We start from the raw sequence: 23326 nt of genomic DNA, 5'->3' as shown, positions 1-23326 counted from the left end.
GATGACCTCTGGTCCTGATCCAGCACGACTGTTACGTTGTTATGGCAAGCAGATAGTCAGCAGGCAAAGCTTTTTGAGCATGCAGGGTTAGCGATGATGGGCAAAAACAGTACCTGGTGAATGTCTGCTTGCCTTGCAGCTTTTAAAAGCATGGGCTCAAGCCCTTTGAGATGGCTCATCCAGGTTCAGTCAAGTCAAGTCTCTCACAAAAAGTTATTTAAAGTGACAGTGTGAATGTAGCCATGGGAGTCTGGCAGCCCTGGTTAGGAGTTCCCAGCCCCAAATTGCCAGCAAGCAGTTCCAGCTAATGACAGAGGTCATCCCATGTTGGACAAATGCCAGGGCCCAGAGGACTGAAGGAGCCACCATTTTTTACCTCACATTAGGCCAATCCCAAAGTCAGATGCTATAGTCCAGTCCTGAGCTTCTGGGGTTAAGAGATGGTCTTCTGTGGGTGTGGGGCTCCTGGGCAGGCTGAGTTAATGCAGGAGGCCTGCTTGACAGATCCCACCCCTCTCACCAATCACCTGCAAGGAGATGGTATGGGATCTTGCCTGTCCTGAAGCCAGGATCAGGAAGGAGGCAGAGAGAGGGATGGATAACTTAAGGCTGGAGACAGGAAATTGAAGATCACCTTTATAGATCCTATTTAATTAAATGTCTTCTCTTTGGGATATTTCATCTGCAACAGAAGGTGTATAGTAAGACTAAATTGGGAAATTGCTCCCCCAAAATATATTTTGCACAAGGACCTATAGCAAAGTCCCAACCAGGGCCAGCCCAAGGCATTTTGCTGCCTGAGGTACAACAGTCAAGAGGCATAATATCCAAGGCCAGCCAAGTCATTTTGGCACATGTGGCAGAAAATCCCACAAGCACCTCTTCCTCTCCTTGCCACTAAAAAATTCTAATAATGATTTGTTGCCCTCTCATGATATCTCAAATCAGCTGCCTGAGGCAATCACCTCACTCTGCCTAATGGTAGAGCTGGCCCTGGTTTGCATGTGGAGTGCAAAGTGGCCTTGTTCCACTTTTAAATCTGGAGGATTTGAGCTTACTTAGCAGTGTACTGCATATTTTTGCTTGCAACAATGCATTAAAATTACAACAGGAGCAGAACCTAGCCTCCATTCAATCTTGTTTCAAAACCCAGAGATGTAATCTTCTTCGCTGTTTGGGACTGAGTGCATTGTGTTGTACCACTTGGAATCCAAATTGTCTATGTAAGGATATGACTCAGAATAATTTGAGGAAAAAATAGAACGCAGAAGAATAATCAGACTGCTGACTGAACAGCTCAGATTAACTGCCAAAAGTGCATTTATGTGTAGGCTTATAGATGGGAATAACCCAGAGGAGAATAAAGGGGTCTTTGCAATGCCACAAAATTAGTACATAACAGCTTTCTTTGCTCTGGGTTACAAAGAGAGTTGCCAGATGTGGATCGTTTAAATGGCTGCCGTCCCATGTTATTCCAGCATGTCACAGCCTCCTAGACCAAAATGGGTCCCTTCAGAACATAGCCATTCCAAGAATTCAGTGAGGCAGCTTTTATTTCGTTGATTTAAAATTGTTTTTATGTACCATGTGCATGGCAGTTACAAGCATGAAAATAAGTGTTCCATTATAGAGCTACCTTCCCAGTCAAAAGGAGTGTGCTCATAAGGCCTTACATTAGTAACATGGGACGCCTGCGTGTGGATACCTTGGGGTCTGAAATACATCCAGAAGAATAACTTTGAAGCCCCATCCACCCCTCCCTATCGCCATCAGCAGAGGGCAGTAGACACATACTAGCCCTGGATTACAAATGACAAACCTAGACAGCATCTTAAAAAGCAGAGACATCACCTTGCCAACAAAGGTCCGTATAGTTAAAGCTATGGTTTTCCCAGTAGTGATGTATGGAAGTGAGAGCTGGACCATATAGAAGGCTGATCGCCGAGGAATTGATGCTTTTGAATTATGGTGCTGGAGGAGACTCTTGAGAGTCCCATGGACTGCAAGAAGATCAAACTGATCCATTCTGAAGGAAATCAGCCCTAAGTGCTCACTGGAAGGACAGATCCTGAAGCTGAGGCTCCAAGACTTTGGCCACCTCATGAGAAGAGAAGATTCCCTGGAAAAGACCCTGATGTTGGGAAAAAATGAGGGCGCAAGCAGAAGGGGACGACAGAGGACGAGATGGTTGGACAGTGTTCTCGAAGCTACCAGCATGAGTTTGACCAAACTGCGGGAGGCAGTGGAAGACAGGAGTGCCTGGCGTGCTCTGGTCCAGGGGGTCACGAAGAGGCGGACACGACTAAACGACTGAACCACAACAAGTCCTGGATCGATTAAGAGCCATTGCAGTTAATGGTTAGAGTGCTGGGCTAGGACCAGGCAGATCCAGGTTCAGCCATGAAGCCCCATTGGGCGACCTTCAGCCGGTCAACCTCTCTCATCTGAACCTAGCTGAGGACAGAAAGGGGAGACATGATGTCTGTTGCCTTGAGCCCCATGGACAGAATACAAGTGTGTTGTCTACTCTAGAAACTAAAGGACCCTTGGCCATCTTGCCTGCTGGGTCCCTTGCCCCTTTGCCACTGAAAATATTGGGGTGGGGTGGGGGAATTGATCTTCCAAGCATCATTTGAAATTCTTCTCAGAAAAGCCAAGGACAGGAAACCCAGAAACTATAATTCCGTCCCTTTTGCCCCCTTCCAATGCACACAGCGCTCTAACCATTTGACAGGCTGCCTTTACAGACTGTCAGATGCCTTCTGCACAGATGCACAGCTCTGCAGTGTGTACATGCACTGTTCCTGGCTTGGGGACAAAACCCCATAAACAGGGATGCAAGGGGCTAGCTATACAAGTGGCTATTGAACTCGGACAGGCCACAAGCCTGGCAGCTGGAGCCAAAGCCTTTTGCATGATCTCCGTAGCTCCTGCCAAGAATGCCCAGGGGAGCCAACTGGGAGCTCTCGCTTAGCCTTAACTGTTGGATTGCTGGCTTTGTGGGATTATCATTCCCAGTACACAGGAACTGCAATCCAAAGCCAAGACGCCACCATCTTCTCTGAGATGGAAACAGCTTTTTTTTTTTTTTTTAAGGAAAAGGGGGGGGGAGAAAAATGGAAATCTGTTTGCTTGCACTCAGATGCAGACAGCTAACTGATGTGTGTGAAGGGAATCTCTCTCTGTGTGTGTGTGTGTGTGTGTGTGAGAGAGAGAGAGAGAGAGAGAGAGAGGCATTTGTTCAGCGCTGGAAGACAGAGCACATAAGAGATGGAGGCTAACATGCTGCAACAGCATAATTAACAGAATTTGCATATAAATTTCAGCAGGTTTAAGAGATACCAAGATAGCTGGTAATCTCTGTTTCCCCCACCTCTGCGCCATCACATTTTCAAACAGAGTTTTGTATAGAAATGGAGTTAGAGCAAAATACACATCAGGAGGCTTACATATTTTGAATGCACTTACATATTTGGACTCCCCCCCCCCTTTTTGTGGTTCATTTTCTACTTTAGATTTTTAACATTTCACTTTACTCCATTTTTAAGTTTTTCTTCCATTTATCTTAGTAATATTTTTTAACTGCTTGATTTAAATTAATCCTACTAATGAACTTATTTGCATGCCAGAAATTTCCAGATATTCTGCAAATTTTCCCCATTCTTTAATAATTTCGCCCCTCTTGGCTTCTTATCACACCCGTCATCTTTGCCATTTCGGCATAATCCATAATCCTTCCAGAGATAACGCTAAATACATGACTTCTGGTAAATGAGCTGCCAGAGGTCTGTGAAAAATTGTGCCCCAGGCTTTTTAGACTCATCTACCATGTACTATCTGAAACCAAAGGGGCTCGTGGGTTGCCAGATGTGATTCCCCACCCCCAGCTCAGCTACCTCACTACCAGGGCAGTTCAGTCCCCCGTCTTGCAGAGGGCATGAACAAACTGGCAGCAGAGGGACAGGTGCCTTGCAAGGACCAGAGGGAGAGCAATGCTTAACAATTTTTATTTATTTTCCATTTAATATTATACATCCATATCATCATTATCCACTTGAGCACTTTGGCTCTTTAGAGCCTGTCGACTTCCATCCCTCCCGCCTCATGGCTTTCAAAATTAACCTTTATATCACTGCATTTTGTATGTTTTCCAATTCTAATTACACACATTACAAAACAGTTCAAACTTTAAATAAAAACAGAAGGATAGAAAACTTCTCATTACAAGTCTCCAGACAACCCTGCTAGTGATGTTAATCTTTCAAATATCGTATAAATTTACTCCAGTCCTTTTGGAATACTTGATCATGCTGCTTTCAGATTTTTCCTGTCAGCTTTGCCAGTTCTGCAAAGTCCATCATCTTCATCTGCCACTCTTTTTTCGTTGGTACTTTTTGTTGTTTCCATTTTTGGGCTAAATGAATTCTAATCCCACAGAATTGGCACAGCCATCTCCCCATTGCTTGAAGCCTAGAAGCTTTTATTCAACCAAGGAGCACTGCTCCACTTGATTTCCCAGTAATGTGCTCCATCGGCCTGGTGATGTGCCTAGACCAGGGGTCGGCAACCTAAGGCCCATGGGCCACAAGCAGCCCACGGGGGTCATTTAACCGGCCCACGAGCTGCCCCCGAACCGAGCCACCCACTTGGTGAGTCCCTGTGCGCTTCCATGGCGCCGGAAATCGGGTCTGCGCATGCACAGGCGCCAGAAAATGCATCTGCGCAGACGCAGGTGCTGGAAATTGCGGGTGTGCGCACGATCCTGCCCACAGGGATCTCCTCAAGTGAACCGGCCCAGGTGAGGTAAACCTTGCCGACCCCTGGCCTAGACTGAATTCCCACCAGTCCCAGGTTCAGAACCCACCACCAAAGAAAGCTAAACTGGAACAGAAGTGAGGATATTGGCGGCTAAGAAACAATTCACTTGTTGCTCCTCGTGTTTGACTGTACATGTCGAAGCACCACCTCAGGTTGCCAACTGGCTGTCTTCTGTCCTGCCCCCTTCATGCCAGCATGCCTGTGGTTTGGGGTTTTTTTTTAAGTACTGTGCCTAGGCCTGGTTCTGATCCAGGCTATGTTTACTTTATTTTTAGCAGCTGTCTAGCAGAGCTGTTCTTTCGCAGAGCCAGTCAGCACCAGTCAGTTCAGGCATAGGAGAGCAACTATGATGGTCTACACTGGGAGTTTGTGGCCAGGGCCCTATCCTGAATCAAGAGAATGGTAAATTTTGTATGCCACTAAGGGCAGAAAGATGGGGAGAGAGATGTTAACTGTTGGGCCCAAACCACTAGGAAGATCTTCCACTAAGTTTTTTTTTTTTTTTAATGAACAGGAGCAGTGCGATAACAACAATAGTTAAATTGGACTTGTGCAAGAGAACTTCCCGGTGGATTGTTTCCCACACAGAACCGGTCCTAACATGAGGTAGTGCGAGGCGACTGCCTCAGACAGCAGATGCCACAGTGGGAGCAATGGCAAGATGCTGAAGGACAGAGCTGCGGCCTGCCCTGTGCTTCCTCAGCTGTACTCAGGGGTGGTGGCATCCTGCTGACCTGCCTTGGGTTGAAAAAATATTCAGTTCCCCATCCATTTAGCGTTCATGCCTGGAAGGGGGCAGAGATGGTAATCTTGTCCATCACTTCAAGCAGAAAAATGTCTGGCTCTGACCCCCATTAATGGAAGGGGGTGCCATTTTTACTCTTGCCATGGGCAGTGACATTTTGAGGTGGTTCTAGCTACAGCGGGGCCAGAGGCCATTTCCACACACTTAGCAGGACAGTAACCCAGATGCCATCAAGATGGGAAACCATGCTGCTAGATGCTCCCCCATCATCCCTGACCATGGGCCATGATGACTGGGGATGATGGGACCTGTAGTCCATCTTGAAGGCCACAGGTTCCCCATCCCTTTTGTTGAAGAAATATGGTGATAGGGAAATTTTCTACAGAGCCCAAGTCATAGACAGGTGTGCTAAAGACATACAACCTGAATACATTTTTATTTTATTTTATTTTATTATTTAATGAATTTATATACCGCCCTATACCCGGAGATGTCAGGGCAGTTCACAGAACAAAATCAAAATATAAAACCACAAAATATACAATCAAAATAAAAGCAACAACTCAATACCCCCCCCAAAAAAACACATTTTAAAAGGCCACAGGACTTCCCAGATAGCTGATACTTGCCATGACTACAGTCGCTTTTTATGAAATAATAGGATTATATTGTATATGTTATTATTTTACATGTCACTTTGGGGGGTTTCTTTGCACATTTAATTTTTAAATTTAAAAATAAACTATTTGAATCCATTAAGTAAGTAAGTAAGTGTCTGTGGAAGACTGTGTTTTCACAGGGTATGAATTTGTATCATCTAAATAGCATGGAGGAAATATTTCACTGTGTGTATCCAGGACTTAATACAACGTGTGTTTTTGGATGGTGGTGAAGCAGAAGGTGCCGTGTGTGTTGTCGTCGTTTATATCCTGAATGGAGTGGCTGCTTTTATTTGAAGAGGGTGTGCGCTTAGCAGGCAGGTGGGGGCAAATTTACCTCCCACCTTTCTGTAAAATATGAGAGACAGCTTACAGTCAAAAATAAAAACCATGGACAGGGTTCAGAAACATCACAACTGCAGTTCTGCCAACCAAAACAGTCTTAAAAGGTCAGGAAAAGCAGCAGAAGCATAAAAAAAATCAGCTAAGAAAATATTAGACAAAAAATCAGTGAAATAAAATGATCTTCATTTCCTGCCTAAAAATGAGCAGCAACAGGGTCAAGCAGATGAACTTTGGGAGTGGTTCCAGGTCCTTGTCTTAGGACCCCACTCAGCAGATATTGAGGAAACTCCAGTCCAGACCTCAGAAGAGAGACGAAGGTCTCAGGCCAGCAGAAATAGAAGCTGGTGATCTTTGAGATATTCTCAGCCCAGACGGTTGAGGGTTTTTCTTGACTGAATAAAATATAACTTCATTTATGTTCAGTGAACAAGGGAATCCTGAGTGTGAGCAACTTCAAAATGCATGGAGTCTGGAGATTATACAATGCCAAATAATTTTTGAAAAGTACCTTCAAGGCACATAAATTTAGGGCATAATCAGATAGTTCACTGAGAGTGTGATTCTGTACATATTGGCAAGGGTGTAAGGATTAGTTTCCTAGTAAGTTAGATGTTATGTCATTTGAAATATGTACCAGTGGTTGGTAAGCCTTAGTTTTAGACGCAGATGTCCTGATACAACAAGGACAATTAGAATGTCAAAACAGGTGCTTGTGAATGCACACCCTATGCAGATGCGCATCATGATGTGCCTTCGCATTTTGGTGTCTTTATGCGCCCTGTTGAACTACTTGGCTGTGTGTGTCCATGTGTGTTTTCTGAACAGGAGAATAATTGGACTACACACAATTAGATCTGGATTGTGGCCAGCCTATTAAAACAACAGTTATTTTTACATATATTTACACACACACACACACACACACACAATGTGCAGGATTGCAACCAAATTTAGTCTGCATCAGTAATCTGTATACATAATGCAAAAGTAGCTATTAAATATTTACAGCTGGAAGGCGTGCTATTTGGAATGCAGGAAGAAAATAGAAATATAGGTTGAGGGGTTATCTGAGGCCATATGGAAATTTTGATCTATGGCTCTCAGGCTGATTTCTAATGTGTCATGCGTCTCCCTTGCTTCTTACCTATGTGCAGTTGTCATATCTAAATGGGTGGCTGCGGTTCTTTTTCTTTCTTAGTCTTCCTTGTGCTGTTGTCAAAGTATAGAGGCCATAGGAAACACAGGACCCTAGGAAGATTTTAAGTACGTATAGAGAGAACAGGAAACAGCCAGGATTCCACTCCCCAGCTGGAATTTCATTCAGCAGCCCAGATCCAGAGAAGGGACCCAGCAAAGAAAAATCCAGACCCGTCAGGAAAAGTTGCCTTTGAAGATCCATTCAAACTTAGCATGCCGCAATCTGAGTTTTGTCCATTTTTCTGAGTGTGAAGCGTGATCTGATGAGCGAGAGTTGGGGAGGAAAGAGCTGAAAATCAGATCTCTGGGAAGAGATTCTAAGGCCCGTCATCTCTGATTTTGGGACAGGAAGAACATGGCTGGCGGCCAGGGGTAAATGGATTTGCAACAGCCAAGCATACCATAGCAGCAAGTTTGATTCAGACCTCGTAGTTAACACAGACCTGCCCTATCTGTCACTCCCCAAGCCAGGTGTAACCCATCGACCATGTATTGTAATGGAAGTGGTGCATGATAACCCCTTGTTTTTGCCACTCGTCAAATTCTGCTTCGCTTATATAAAGGCTTTGTTCTGCTTGGAGGTTCAGTCACGGAGGAGAGGGCTTTCAAGCACTTCTTGCCATGATGGAGGCAGCAGTGCTTCTGAGTACAAGTTGCTGGAAACTACAGGAAGGGAGAAGACTCTTGTGCTCAGGTTCTGCTCCCTGGTTCCCTACAGGCATCTGGTTGGCCAATGGGAGAACAGGATGCTGGAAGGGATGGGCCTTTGGTCTGGGGAACGCATTCCACAAGCGGGGAGCCACTGCAGAAAAGGCCCCTTCTTGCGTTGCCACCCTCCAGAGCTCTCCTGGAAGAGGCACATGAAGGAGGGCCTCAGAGGATGATCTCGGGCTCCAGGTGAGTTCATTTGGGGAGAGGTAGAAGAAGAAGAAGGAACGCCGGTGGCGCTGTGGGTTAAACCACAGAGCCTAGGATTTGCCCATCAGAAGGTCAGCGGTTCGAATCCCCGCGACGGGGTGAGCTCCCATTGCTCGGTCCCTGCTCCTGCCAACCTAGCAGTTCGAAAGCATGTCAAAGTGTAAGTAGATAAATAGGTTCCACTCCGGCGGGAAGGTAAACGGTGTTTCTGTGTGCTGCTCTAGTTCACCAGAAGCGGCTTAGTCATGCTGGCCACATGACCCAGAAGCTGTACGCCTCGGCCAATAAAGCGAGATGAGCGCCGCAACCCCAGAGTCGTCCGTGATGGGACCTAATGGTCAGGGGTCCCTTTACCTTTACCGAAGAAGAAGAAGGGTTTGGATTTGAAATCCCGCCTTTCACTCCCCTTAAGGAGTCTCAAAGCGGCTAACATTCTCCTTTCCCTTCCTCCCCCACAACAAACACTCTGTGAGGTGAGTGGGGCTGAGAGACTTCAAAGAAGTGTGACCAGCCCAAGGTCATCCAGCAGCTGCATGTGGAGGAGCAGGGAAGCGAACCCGGTTCACCAGATTACGAGTCCACCGCTCTTAACCACTACACCACACCGTCCTGAGCTGTTTAAGGTTTCGTATGTCAAAACCAGGACTTTGAATTGGGCCCAGAAACTGATTGGCAGCCTGAGAGTTGTTGCTTTAACTATGGAAAGGCGACATACAAATAAAATGAGGAGGCGAAGGACAACTCTGTGCAGTAATTTAGGCTGAGTCCCAATGACTTGTCCTGGCGAGCCTTGTATTTGGAGCTGGGCTTCATTAACAAGCATTACGACCCAGCAACTTGTTGCGTCTTGGATGGAAGTGCTAGTGGGCTGGAGGGCTGGGTCCCAAGGGGTGAGGGATAAGGGGTTCAGGCTCTCTCTAGCGCAGGGATTTTCCAACCTGAGGCCACGTACTCCCGTGGGCAACCTTCTGCCAATGGTGGGTGCGGACAGAGGCAAGGAGTGGGTAGGGTCAGAGGCAAGAGTGGCGGCTTCTTCATGCCTTTGCATGGGAGGCAACATTCCAGCCACACAAAAGGAGATTTCTTACACCCCTCACCACCCTCCACCAGAAACTATCAGAGTTCAAGGGCACATTCCAGACAGGCAAAAGTACTCAGAGAGGGCATGGAGGGAGGTGGCGGAGACGCATGGCCCCCCGGCGGGTGGGTGTGGCCAGATAAGAGAGGCCTGCAGAACCTCCTTCATGCCCCAGGGCCTGAGGTCCCCCATCCCTTGTTCTAGCCACGGATTCCCCTCACCGCCACCCCCTGCTCTTAACAGTAGTGTCCAGTGGGGTGAGGCACCAGTGAGCTCAAAAGAGGGCTGAGGGAGCAAAGGGATCACTGCAGTTCAGCAGTGGGGGTAGGGAAACACAAGGGATAGCTGGAATAATAATAATAATAATAATAATAATAATAATAATAATAATTTATTATTTGTACCCCGCCCATCTGGCTGGGTTTCCCCAGCCACTCTGGGCGGCTTGCATAGAAACCAAAAATACACTAAAATATCACACATTAAAAACTTCCCTGAACAGGACTGCCTTAAGATGTCTTCTAAAAGTCAGATAGTTGTTTATTTCCTTGACATCTGATGGGAGGGCGTTCCACAGGGCGGGCACCACTACCGAGAAAGCCCTCTGCCTGGTTCCCTGTAGCTTTGCTTCTCGCAGCAAGGGAACCGCCAGAAGGCCCTCGTCGCTGGACCTCAGTGTCCAGGCAGACCAATGGGGGTGGAGACGCTCCTTCAGGTCTACTGGGCCGAGGCCGTTTAGGGCTAACTAGGCTTTATTTCACCCGGGTCAAAAACCCAGTTTGGCACCAAACCCATGTCCATTTGTGTACACACACACAGGCTGGGATAAATGGGCATAGCCAGGATTTTTGTGGGGGGGCAGCCAAAATTATTGAGTTTTTTTAAGGAAATCCCCGTAAATATGACATTGCTGGGGGGCAGGCTTCTACTGGGGGGGGCAGAACCTCAGATAATTGAGTACGTTCAATGCTTTTCAATAATATTTGTGGATGGGGAGGGGGCAACTGCCATGGCTGGGAGCCTCAGTGGGGCTTCACTGGGGGCAAAAAAACTGGCTAGCCCCCCCCCCACGGCCCTGGACAGGTGCGAGCAACCAGACCAGATCTGCTACTGAATCCTTCTCGCTTTACAAAAATAGTCAGGAAAGGTGGCATTTGGCTGCCAAGGTAGCAAAATATATTTCACAGCTTGCATAGAGGAGGTGAGGAGTTCTGAAAGGCTGGTTCCAAAGATTGCAACAAGCAAGCAGAGCAAGCAGACTGGGCACCTCTGCTTTCAACACATTGGCATGGAAAGGGCATTGCCGTCTTGCCCTGCCAGTGCACCTCCTGACTTGGCAAAAGCAGGGCTCTGTGTCTTTCAATCACTTAGATTGTCCACAGCTGCTGTGGTTTGCAAGCATATTATCTGAGAGGGCTCCCCCCCCCCCATACATGGAGCAGAGTTAACAACTGTTTAGTTCTGTAAGGGTTCAGACATTGGGGGGGGGGCGCTTTTTCTCTTTTGTTTGTTTTTGGCCTATATTTGTCCTTTATTCCTCCATCCAGAGAAGCCAGTTTACTTTCAAAAGCAGCTAAAAAAAGGAAAGCGCAACTGAATTTGGCTGTGAAGCCACAAAAATCCAGACCATGCTATTTTTATTATTATTAGTTTTAAAAAGTGGGATGCAGCCGCTTGAAGACGGTTCAGAGTTTACAACGGACTTGGAACTCTTCTAAATTGTTAATTTTCCTTAGAAAACTTGAGAGCCAGAATTTCCAAGAAGCTTGACTCTTGTGAAGGAAGCAGCTGAAATGTCTTGGGAAATAAACGTTTGCTGTCTGTTTCAACCTTACTAGAAAGAAAAGTTTGTGATGCTATTAAAAATGTGTAACCACATTTTTAATGTGGGGAGGGGGAGAAGGAGGGAGGGAACTAACTCTAAGGTTTCAGGGTTGACCAGGAAACCTAGAGATCTCTGAAACCACAAACTGGCTTCAAATGTTTTCTAAAAAGATTACTGTAGAGGGGGAGGGCAAGTCTTCTGGGGGCAGCGTGGTGCTGGAACTAGACGGACACCTTAAAGGCTAAGAAATCAGGGTTCAGGAAGAGGAGGGGGAATCAATATTTTTTGGGGGGGATACTTGATCCCAAAATGTGCAGTTCGTTTGAACGCAGAGAAAGATCAAAGGCTGACTTGAGACTTCCCCCAAACCGTGGAAACCTTCTTGGAGTGTAGGAGGGGGAAGAGGGAAAAACCTCAAAGCAGACTTCAAAACGAGCTGATTTTTCAAACAACAGCTGCTAGTGGAACCCTCCCAAGTGCGAGGAAATAAATTGCCAACACCCCCTTTTTTCAGCCTTTTTTTTGTCAATATCCTGGAGAGAGAGGGGGGTGGGAGTGGAGAGAATCCTCCAGCCCAGGCAGCAAGAGCCTATCGACTTCCATGTCTGTGTGTGGCTGCTAACGAAATCCCACTTCAATCCAATTTTTTAAAACAAAAAAAGAAAGCGCACACGCAAACAGCCCAAGAGACTGAAGAGGAGGGTTTGAAATCTCCTTGCAAGCAATCTGCTCTCAGCGCCTGGCGCTGCAGTACGAAAAGAGCCAACCCACTGAGCAAAGGAGTCTGTGCGGAGAGGAGAGGGAGGGGAGGAGGAGGAGGAAGCGAAGGGGGAATGGGAGCAGACGCTCCAACGTGGAAAAGCTTCCCAGCTCGCTTTCTGATACATTCCTGGCCAAGGCGATGCTTCTTGCAAGAGCTGCGCTGACTTGTTGCAAGGATCTGTCTTTGAGGGGGGGGAACGCACGCGCGCAGCCAATCCAGGCTGGATCCATCGCTCGCTCTCCCCCACCCGCCTTCCCTTTCTTTGCTCGAGCGTGGATCTATTCGGTCGATTGAGCTGCATTCGGATCCACTCTCTTTTTCCTTGAAGGGGATCGGGCCGTTTGATGGGGACTCTCGGCAGCCTGGCGTTTGGGGGGCGGCCTCGGAGGGATTTTGGGGGGGACTGAAGGAGCGGGCGCGGGGGGTGCCGTGTGATCATGCAGCGGGCCAGCGTGATGGGGATGCCCTGCCCGGAACCCAGTGGATCTTATTCCCAGCAGTTCAAAGCCATGAGGTTTTCGTACCACATCGAGGCGGGAGCAGCTTCCTCTCCCCAGATTCGAGCCGGTAAGGGAGAAGGGATTGGGGGGCGGGGGGGGCGCCTCGTTTTCTGTCTTTGGCTGGTCAATGGGAGAGCCTTCGTTCTGCCGTCAACGCTGGAGCGGAGGTGGATTTCTGCTTTCGGTTTGCACCTTGAGCAAGGGAAGTCGTGCGCAATGGTTAGATCAAAGAAGCGCTTGCGCCAGGAGCATCTGGCTCCGCATTCGGGGGAGTGGAGGCCAGTGGCTAGAGCAGTATGCCGAAATGGCAGTTTTCTCTCTAGGAAATGATGTGTGTGGTGTCTGGTGGGAATCTGGGGAGTGGTGCGCGCAAACGTAGTAGATCGGCATAAAAGAGCTCTATCAAATGTGGATTAATATGTGTTTTTTTAAGTCCATAGTTTGCAACAGTTTCGGGTCGCTGGAGGTGTTAAAAATAAGAATGGGCAACGGGCCTCTTTTCTTTCATCTGCACTCTCCTCCGAAACGTGTCTGGAGGTCCTGGAGCACAGGACGGATTAGGCTGCCAACTCTGTAGCTCTCTGCCCCGAAGAGCTTACAGCGATAGTGCAGCCGCCCTCTCTTCTCTAGAGCTGCCTCTGCCCCATCGATCCTTCTCTCCCACAGTTCTTGTAGTTGGCCCTGATTTTGTTTCAACCCTGCCATTTTGATTTCTTTTCCTTTGCAAATTCCCAAACCTGATAAAAGACCAAGAAGGCAGCTTTTGAAACAAAGAGGTATGCAGTTAAATTGCAATGGGGGAGGTTCAGAAAAGGGAAGGGGGGAGGGTTGCAAGAGCATTAGTTTTGCAGCCTGCACACTCATTCCTCCCCAAGCATCTCTCCAATCTTTCTCAGAGTCTTCTTGCTTTGCAAGATGTATTAAGGTAAAGGACCCCTGACAGTTAAGCCCAGTCACAAATGACTCTGGGGTGTCCTCCTCATCCTAGACCACACAATTTTCTACCCCTTTCTTGGGAGTAGCTGTTCAGCTTGTTGATTATGACTCTTCTGCAAGACAGCTTGCCCCACTCTGAATCTGGCAGATAAAGGACTTGGCCTACTTGAACTGCACCAGTGGAACTCCTTGCCACAAGCTCACACAAAGGCTTAGAGAAAATTTAACAGGACTGATACAGAAAAAATCAGCTGTATCTCCTGACAACTCATACATTCATAGGTGGAATTAAGTTTGAAGCCAGGATTTGGTGTTATTTTCTCTGGGTCTGATTTGCAAATTGCATCCTGTCAAGATGTAAGTGTGAAATGTGCAAGGGGATGGGGGGGAGATGTGTGTCTCTTTCCTCTTCTTTCTCTCCCCCACCCCCTTCCCACTGTGAAGAATGTCACACAAGAGACTGAAGCATTTGAGTCACCCTTACAAGTTTGGTATTATTAGAAACATTCTGAGGCCTGAGAGAGGCGATTGGGGAGGGGGGATTATTACAAAAAATAGGAAGAATTATCCTTCCTTGAAATGAGGCTGAAGAACTGGGTCTCTGTCCTCAGCATCCACACCAGCCTTTGGGTACTAGGCCTGGCTCTTCAGAAATGCCAGTTATTATATTGCCAATTTCCTTAATGGCTTTGGGCATCACTCTTTAATAGGAAGGTGGGGCTTCCAAGTAGCTAGAGCAGGTTGCCCTGGGGGCTGGATAATGGTCTCCTGGCCTTTGCTGTAATGGGGGTGGGTGGGGGAATGAAATGTAACAGTGGATTCTTTTCTGTGACCCCAGACGCAGGGCAAGCCCTTCCCTTCCCCACCCCTTTCCTTTGTTGATTCAGATTTGGGTAAGCTTTGTGTTGTTTTCCCTTTTTTTTTTGCTTTGTGCCTGAGGCCAGAGTGGGACTCCAGCAGCCTTGGGTGCTGCCACAGTGTAGCGAAACTATACAGACACAAGCCTTTCATGTGTACAACCCATTCAGTTTTTTGAAGCACCGTTTCCTCTCCCCTCCCCAACCAATTATTTTGCTTTGTTAGCTAATCCAGCGGCAGGAGTTTACTTGTGTGCATTTATCATTGTTGTTGCAATGGCACTTGTACATCATATTCTCCTCCCTGCATGTTTCCCCTTTAAAATGTGATTTATCTGCTAGGCTATACTGCCCTCTCTGTCCTGGGGAGAGAACCCAGGAATCCTAGCTCCCAGCCTTCCCTTCTCTAATACCCTGGACTCACCCACTTCTCCCTTGAGCAAAAAGTGGGAAGGAAGCAATAAGGCAAAACTGAAAAGATGGTCTTTCTGGCTTGCCTTCATGATCCAGGCCTGGATTGTTGAGTGGCAGTGCCATGAAGAGGTATAACAGGGGTGTGAATAAAGGGAGTGAAGGTTTGTGCTGGGGAGGTGTGAGCCACTTCTGGTTTGCTTTGTTTTTCTTTTCTTATGCCTGGCTGTCTAGCACTGTATTTTACACTCCTCCATCACGCAGGAAAGCTAAAGAAACTCAGACGGGTCTGAACACTTCAGCTGGAAACCCGGCTATTCTTAAAGACAGTGCCTACGTGTGTGTGTGTGTGTGTGTGTGTGAGAGAGAGAGAGAGAGAGTCGTGCTTCCATCTTGCAATCCAGATTTTCATCCACAAAGGAAGCCTTGGTTTGTTGCTTCCAATAGGAGTTGGCTGACTTGCGCGGCTTGAAAACAAAATGCTGTGCTTGAAAAGAAGCCTCTTGGAAATCCTGGCTTCTTTTAGGCAAAAGCAGAACCTAGTGCAGTGGTACCTCAGGTACCTCAAGAACTTAATTCGTTTCGGAGGTCCGTTCTTAACCTAAAACTGTTCTTAACCTGAAGCACCACTTTAGCTAATGGGGCCTCCTGCTGCTGCCGTGCCGCCGGAGCCCGATTTCTGTTCTCATCCTGAAGCAAATTTCTTAACACGAAGTACTATTTCTGGGTTAGCGGAGTCTGTAACCTGAAGCGTATGTAACCCGAGGTACCACTGTAGTTGTGCATACAGTCTCTCTCTCCCTCCTTTGGGCTCCCTTCCCCAGCTCTCTTCAGCCCGAGAGGTCGGAGCAGAAGGATACAGGAGCTGACTCGGGGTTTTGAGAAGGGACAGGAATCCTGTGGTTGGAGGAGGAGGAGGAGGAGGAGGGCTGGGCGACTGGAGCCTGGAAGTGAAGTGGCAGGATTTAGGACTGGGGGATCAGATGTGTTAAAACATAATGTTTAGGTGCTCTTTACCCCAGTGTGCTGTGGTTGCAGGAGAAACTTGAGCTCGCTTGGACCAGGTGCTGCCCATCCTTGTCTCCTGCCTGCTTATTCCGCCCCTAGGAACGGTTCTGCTCTCCCTCCCCCATCTTCCTTCATTACAAAGCCTCGAGGAACGCTGCTGGGTTGACATAAAAGCAAAGCCACATCCTGGCTCCAGGGAAAGCCGCAGGGGGACTATCTGGGGGACAGAGAGCCCTGCTCAGGATGGGGAGAAGAAGGCCCGGCCCCTCTAACCTCTGCTGTAGGAGACACATGTGGTCCAGGGAGACCGGGAGCCAGGCCTCTTTGGCTCTGGGACAGGGGAGCACAGTGGTTCTGAAAAAGAGCACAGCCTGCAGTTGCAGTGAGTCAAAGGAAACCGAGATTCAGGTTAGCTTAACTCAGCACTTCATTTGTCAGTGCTTTCTCTTTTGAGCAACTGTATGAATGGGTGGGGGGAGCCATGGGAAAGGACCCCAGGAAAGGAAGCACAAACCTAAAGGCAGGGCTGTTGACTTTATAAAGAATTTTGTGTTTGTGACAACAACTAGCATGCCAATTTATTTAAATCAGTAAGTCTATTGCAAAACCTCCACGTGCCTTTTGATATATTTAAAGAAGTGTGAGGTCACTTACAATTTCAGAAAATGGGCAAGGCTGTACTCCTATGGACGCTTGCCTGGGAATTTACAGAATTACTTATTTCTGATTATACGTGAGTTGGGTTTTGCTGCAAAGCTTACTGTTCATTGTTAGCAACAAAGGTCCTATTTCTTTTATTACAGTAATGGACCAAACTCAAAAGAACCTTGACAAACAAACAAGAGAGTCCTCACTGGATTGTCCCACAGATTAATCCATGGACTTTAATTCTTGCCTTGCAGCCTTGTTGGGGGGGGCACTCTTTGAAGTGTCCCCTCACTTCTCTAGCACTGTCTAATTGACATGGGCAGGTCCTAGACCAGGGGTCTGCAACCTTTAAGACAAAAAGAGCCACTTGGACCCGTTTCCGAAGAAAAACAACAACTGGGAGCCGCAAAACCATTGCGACATTTAAAGCATGCACGCCGCTGCCCTCCGATCTGACAGCGGGCGGGAAGGGGATGTTGGGACGGTGCGTGACTAACGCACGCACCGCCCCATGCGACGTCACAGCCAGTACAGTGCCAGCCACAGTGGGGAGTGTCGGGGCGCACAATGCGCCTCCTCCCCTCGCTAGTATTCGCCCTGGAGCCGCGGCAAAGGTGTAAAAGAGCCACATGCGGCTCCGGAGCCGCGGGTTGCAGACCCCTGTCCTAGACTGTGTTACTGGTAGGTGCAGGCTGGGAACTCATGTTTTGTTTCTTGTTCTATTTGAGTCTCAAAACATGGGGCAGGGGTTCATGCTTCCTTCCCCAGCTGCCTGCATGGTGCACCTTCCTGACATAACCAAAAGAGGATTATGGAGAAAATTAGGATTTGGAACTAGGGAACCATGAGGCTCAAATTTGGGAGAGTGAAGCACAGGGCCCATCATGAGGCTGCTGCAGAGGTAAAATGAGTGGCTTCACTATACGAAGAGGTTTTCTGCATCACTAAGGGTGGCAGAAAGGGTGGCGCTGTGGGTTAAACCACAGAGCCTAGGACTTGCCGATCAGAAGGTTGGCAGTTTGAAGCCCCGCAACAGGGTGAGCTCCCGTTGCTCAGTCCCAGTTCCTGCCAACCTAGCAGTTCAAAAGCACGTCAAAGTGCAAGTAGATAAATAGGTACCGCTCCAGTGGGAAGGTAAACGGCGTTTCCGTGCGCTGCTCTGGTTCGCCAGAAGCGGCTAAGTCATGCTGGCCACATGACCCGGAAGCTGTACGCCGGCTCCCTCAGCCAGTAAAGCAAGATGAGTGCCGCAACCCCAGAGTTGGCCACGACTGGACCTAATGGTCAGGGGTCCCTTTACCTTTAAGGGTGGCAGAATGGGAACCAGGCATATTGGACCTGTGGAGCTTACTCTGGTGGGAAGTTCTCCCATGCAACCCTCGGAAATGAATCAGGTCTCAGCAGGGCTTGCATAGGAGAACTGGCTTCCAGCTGGACTGTGCCTCAGTGTTGGCTAGTGAGAAAGGGTCTTCTTCTGCTGTGGGCATGGAAACGTCTTGAGGCCGTGTCTGCGGCAGCAGAGACCCCTCTGGTCCAAAACCAGGGGCACCTCTGGAAGATTCCTGCTCTCTTTCCTTGCTTGCAGTCTTACTGAGCCGGCCCCACCATTTTTTTCCATCCATCTGGGTGAGAAGAGCTATCTTTAGAAAGGGGCCGGGCTGGGGAGCTCTGGGCCTGTAGTTCACTGTGTCAGCAACAGCTGCCAGGCTCTGTGCAGGGAGGGGAAGCCTGGGCCTGAGACGGGAAAGGGCTCTCGGATGGGAGGGGAAGGGCGTTGAGGGCCGTATGCTAACAACCGGATCCCAAGACTTGCTGTGCCAGCAAGTAAAATAATTTAGGATGGGGCGTACGAACTGCTGTGCCAACGCTGCGTCATTGTGACATTTCACTGGCACTGCTGGGATCACTGTCTTTTCGCTCGATGCTGTTGCCGAGGTTTGGGGGGGAGGAGTTTGCCCAGGTGTGACCCCTACCCTTTCCAAGTGCATTCTATTGGAATATTAGCGTGAGGCCCAAAGGAAGTGCTTCTTAACAAAAGTCATATTTAACTATACAGCGTCAGACAATTTTAATCATTAACATGTCCCTGAGTCTGTTCTGTCAGGGTATATATGCAAATAAGTATAGGGCCGGTGCCTGCACTGAGCATCCTCAGGCAGCAGCCAGGAACTTTTATTTAAGTTCCCCACTTAAATTTGGGGGGGGGGGGCATTGTGAGTAATGTATGTGGTGCATTGCCATATTGCCATGTAAGCCTGTGTGCAGGGGTCTGTGCACACATGCAAAGGTATGGCAGATGTCTTTAAAGCAGGCATAGGCAAACTCGGCCCTCCAGAAGTTTTGGGACTACAACTCCCATCATCCCTAGCTAACAGGACCAGTGGTCAGGGATGATGGGAATTGTAGTCTTAAAAAACATCTGGCGGGCCAAGTTTGCCTATGCCTGCTTTGAAGGCTGGAGAAGGCTCCAGTTATGTACATTGTGGCCTCCAAACCTTGCAACGAAAAAACCCAAATTCTTTAGCCAGAAGAAATCATGCTGATGAAGAAGATTCACATGCATAATAAATATTATTTAATTGGGATCTAAAAATAGCTTGGTGCCACAAGAGTGAAATCAAAAGACAAGCCCTGCCCATAGCTCTGCAGTTTGCAAATACATGATGAAGGGAAAACAGGAACTAATTGGGGGTGGGTGGACACATTAGAATGATTGCTTGTGCATAATTGTTTCCAAGGTTGAAGTTAAAATACTTCAGATATTCTAGGGGAAGGACTAGTCCTTTTTTAAAAACGCAAAAATTAAAAATTGTCCACGTTCACTTTCACACAGCTCACTTTGACATATGGCCCTCAGAGCGTTGAGCATGGGTCATTATGGCCCTCCAAAAATGTTAGCCATCCTTGGACTAGACAAATGGAAGGAGCGCATGATGTGAGCTGGTGGGAGATGATCTTTAGGGACAGGAACTGGCAACCATGGGAGGAAGAGTAAGAAGTGACGCAGCTCCCACCAGTCAGTCCTTTAGTTCTCACTCCCAACTGAGATGAAACCCTGGGCAGAGGAATTCTATACTCCACCACCATGTGGGCAGAACAGCTCTTGTCTCTAACTCATGCTCAGCCCACTCCAGGAGGAAACGTTTTGACAGTAAGAGCTGTTTGACAGTGGAACAGTCTCCCTCAGAAGGTGGTGGACTCTCCTTCCTTGGAGGTTTCTAAGCAGAGGTGGGATGGCCCTCTGTCATGGAAGCTCCAGCTGAGATTCCTGCATTGCAAGGGGTTGGACTCTTGAGGTCCCTTCCAACGCTATGATTGTATGATAAAGGGTTAAACACAGTTGAAAGAAACGTTTTTTAAATTCTGCAAAACTCCAGTCCTTCCCTTTGGCAATGCTGCCATTGCCTGCCAGTCCCACATTGCCCATGATGGAAGGAACTGGCCCATGCTGGTCAACCTGGGTATGCGTCCACAGTGATACCACGTCCCCTTAGCGCACGAAGCAATGCCACGGTGGCCGCAGATGATGAACCCCAGCAGCACAGGCAGCCAGTGTGCAGCTTCCAAAAGACTTCAGGTGCCCTGCAGGGTGGGGTCCTAAGTCTCACATACCACAGTGCCTACAAGTGTGCAGACTCAAAGACCCAGCCAGTCTCCCACCTGTGCAGCCCATGGGACCGTCTCTCCTCCAGCAGTTTGGCTGAGAAGCCAGTCTTGCTTGCCAGCACCCAACACGGCTACTCACCCCTTCATACACTCTGTCAGAAGCACCCCTCAGAGGCCGACCCCCACAACCAGAGACAGCAAATGCAGTACAGTGGTACCTTGGGTTAAGAACTTAATTTGTTCTGGAGGTCCATTCTTAACCTGAGACTGTTCTTAACCTGAAGCACCACTTTAGCTAATGGGGCCTCCCGCTGCCGCCATGCAATTTCTGTTCTCATCCTGAAGCAAAGTTCTTAACCCAACATACTATTTCTGGGTTAGTGGAGTCTGTAACCTGAAGCGTATGTAACCTGAAGCGTCTGTAACCTGAGGTACCACTGTATTCGTTTCCCTACCTCCAAGGGTCCCATTCTGATGCCATGTACCACCAGTCTGAAGGAGAGGGAACCCTGCTCACTAACCCACGCCAAATACAGAAACAATACATGGAGTATTGATGGCGATCTTTACTGAACGGCACCAGCAGGGATGGAGTGTAACCCACAAAGACTGCCAACCAGTCACCTGGGCTGGGCTCTTGCGCTGGTTGGCAATGCTACAGAGGAGCAGTTGGAAACACAGTGCTCATGGCTGTGGTAATAGGTTGGGTTTTGGTCTGCACAAACCATGGTGTGGGATGGCTGTGCTTGTGGGAGCAAGGGGTGATATGAAGAGAGCAGTTCATAGTCCCTGCACCTGGATGCAGGTAGAAGAGTGAGAAGTGTTGCCTGTGTGCTCAGTCAGTGCTCACGATAGCAGCGTACCTGGTCTGGGGCTTCTGCCAAATCCTAAAGCCCCCTCAACTGGTGCAACTCCAATAATAGGATTGTGGCATACTCAGTTCCTCTCCTATGTTTTCCCTCCTCTGTGGTTCTGCCCCCTCACCCCCAATCATAATCTGTGTTGTAAGCTCTTCAGGGCAGAAGCCTGCTGATATTACTCCAAAAAATGTGCAGACGTCCATTAAAGCAGCCTTGTTACTTGACCCGTGTATCCTCAAGATTGCACCAGCCACTTCTTGCGTCTCTTGGAGGTGTGATCAGGAATAGCAGTTCCTGAAATGTGGGGCTCCTGTTTTGTAATAACTGAAGGGGGAGAGAGCGTACCCGGTTACGATACGATAATTTTTATTGTCATTGTGCCATACAGAACAATCAAATTGAAAAAATCTACATCAGACATTCAAAAACCCACAAGCCTGCTATCCCAGCCTGGTTAGCCCCTAAAAACTCTGATACCCTATAACTGAATAATAATAATAATAATAATTTATTATTTATACCCCGCCCATCTGGCTGGGCTTCCCCGGCCACTCTGGGCGGCTTCCAAAAGAATATTAAAATACTATAATACATCAAACATTAAAAGCTTCCCGAAACAGGGCTGCCTTCAGATGTCTTCTAAAAGCCTGGTAGTTGTTGTTCTCTTTGACATCTGGTGGGAGGGTGTTCCACAGGGAAGGCGCCACTACCGAGAAGGCCCTCTGCCTGGTTCCCTGTAACTTGGCTTCTCGCAGTGAGGGAACTGCCAGAAGGCCCTCGGTGCTGGACTTCAGTGTCCGGGTAGAACGATGGGGGTGGAGACACTCCTTCAGATATATACTGGACCAAGGCCGTACAGTGGTACCTCTGGTTACGTACTTAATTTGTTCCGGAGGTCCATTCTTAACCTGAAACTGTTCTTAACCTGAAGCACCACTTTAGATAATGGGGCCTCCTGCTGCTGCCGCGCAGTTTCTGTTCTCATCCTGAAGCAAAGTTCTTAACCTGAGGTACTATTTCTGGATTAGCGGAGTCTGTAACCTGAAGCGAATGTAACCTGAAGCGTATGTAACTCGAGGTACCACTGTACAATATACTCACATAAAGACTACCTTACACTGCGTTTAAAACCAAAATCGCATTTGGATAGAAACTGATAAGGCCAGAAATACGGCCTGCTCAAAATGCCAGGCCAGCACTCCTGAAGTTCAGTCAACTAAGAAGCTGGCAATCCTGCAGTTTCTTAACTGCTCCTGTTTTTCCAGCCTCCGCCTCCGGCCTTTGATGACACTCCCCGCCCCCTTCTTCCTCTTATGTGAAACGCAAAGGGTTAAACCCCCCCCCCCACAGTCCAACAGAGCAGGGTGAGGGCAGGATACATCCTGCTGCACCACCCACATTTGGCTTCTCTTCCCTCCCTCCAACTTTTTTTCCTTTTGCAGAACCCTTAATATGTTCCATATGGGCCCATCATGTGCACAGAGGCTTCCGATGGCCCTGGGGCTGGAGCTGTTGGTGGAATGGACACCCTGAATTCTGAATCACACCAACGGCTCCTTCCAGCCCCTATACAGGGTTTCTTCTTTGAGTTGGCCTTCCCTGTGCAAGGGAGGGGGTATAATGAAGCTGATACGGATCTCTGTTTACCCCCACCACGCACTGCTTATACTGGACATATTCCCAGGTTGTTTTTATGTGCTCAGATTCTATTTAGTATTTTGTCTGGAGATGGAACACTGGGGGTCAGCACGTACTCAAAACTTGTTTTGGGGTGGGGGCTTCTGGAAAGCCTTCCATATGGCCACCACTCCTTGCCAGACTTGGCGGGCTTGCCTGCTTCTAAACTTTTTTGGAAAGACCCACTTTCCTTTCACCAGATTCGAGGACATGCATGCTGCATTCTGCGGAGTGGATGCTCTACAGACAAACTGCCATCATGCCTCTGGTTCTTGCTTGGAATTGGTGCCCTGTAATTTTTACAAGCAGGTCTTTAATTTGCTGCAAGCTGGACACAGTTTGAGAGAGAGAGAGAAAGAGAATCTTGTAGGGTGGAGTCGGGAGGTAGACTGCAACCAGCTCAGATTTTTAAGCAAAGGAGGAGATTGCCAAGGCCTGATGCTGAGTCTTGAAAAAAGCCTCCTAACCCTCTTTA

At 48.2% G+C, this 23326-nt stretch overlaps 1 protein-coding gene across 1 annotated transcript in view; it reads left to right on the top strand.

Annotated features, from left to right (window-relative positions):
* Positions 1–12393: 12393 nt before the first annotated feature.
* The window catches only part of FGD1 (FYVE, RhoGEF and PH domain containing 1), a gene marked incomplete at its 3' end in the record, with an annotated part of 41443 nt that continues 30510 nt past the window's right edge, over positions 12394–23326 (top strand). Inside the window, 1 exon segment of the mRNA XM_081024376.1 lies at positions 12394–12915. Within this exon segment, the coding sequence (XP_080880502.1) occupies positions 12786–12915 (130 nt within the window).

Source organism: Podarcis pityusensis (genome assembly GCF_964106645.2).
Source record: "Podarcis pityusensis genome assembly, contig: HAP1_SCAFFOLD_239, whole genome shotgun sequence".
Lineage (NCBI taxonomy): Eukaryota > Metazoa > Chordata > Lepidosauria > Squamata > Lacertidae > Podarcis > Podarcis pityusensis.
Note: the sequence above shows the minus strand (reverse complement) of the source record. Positions and strands in the feature narration are given on the sequence as shown.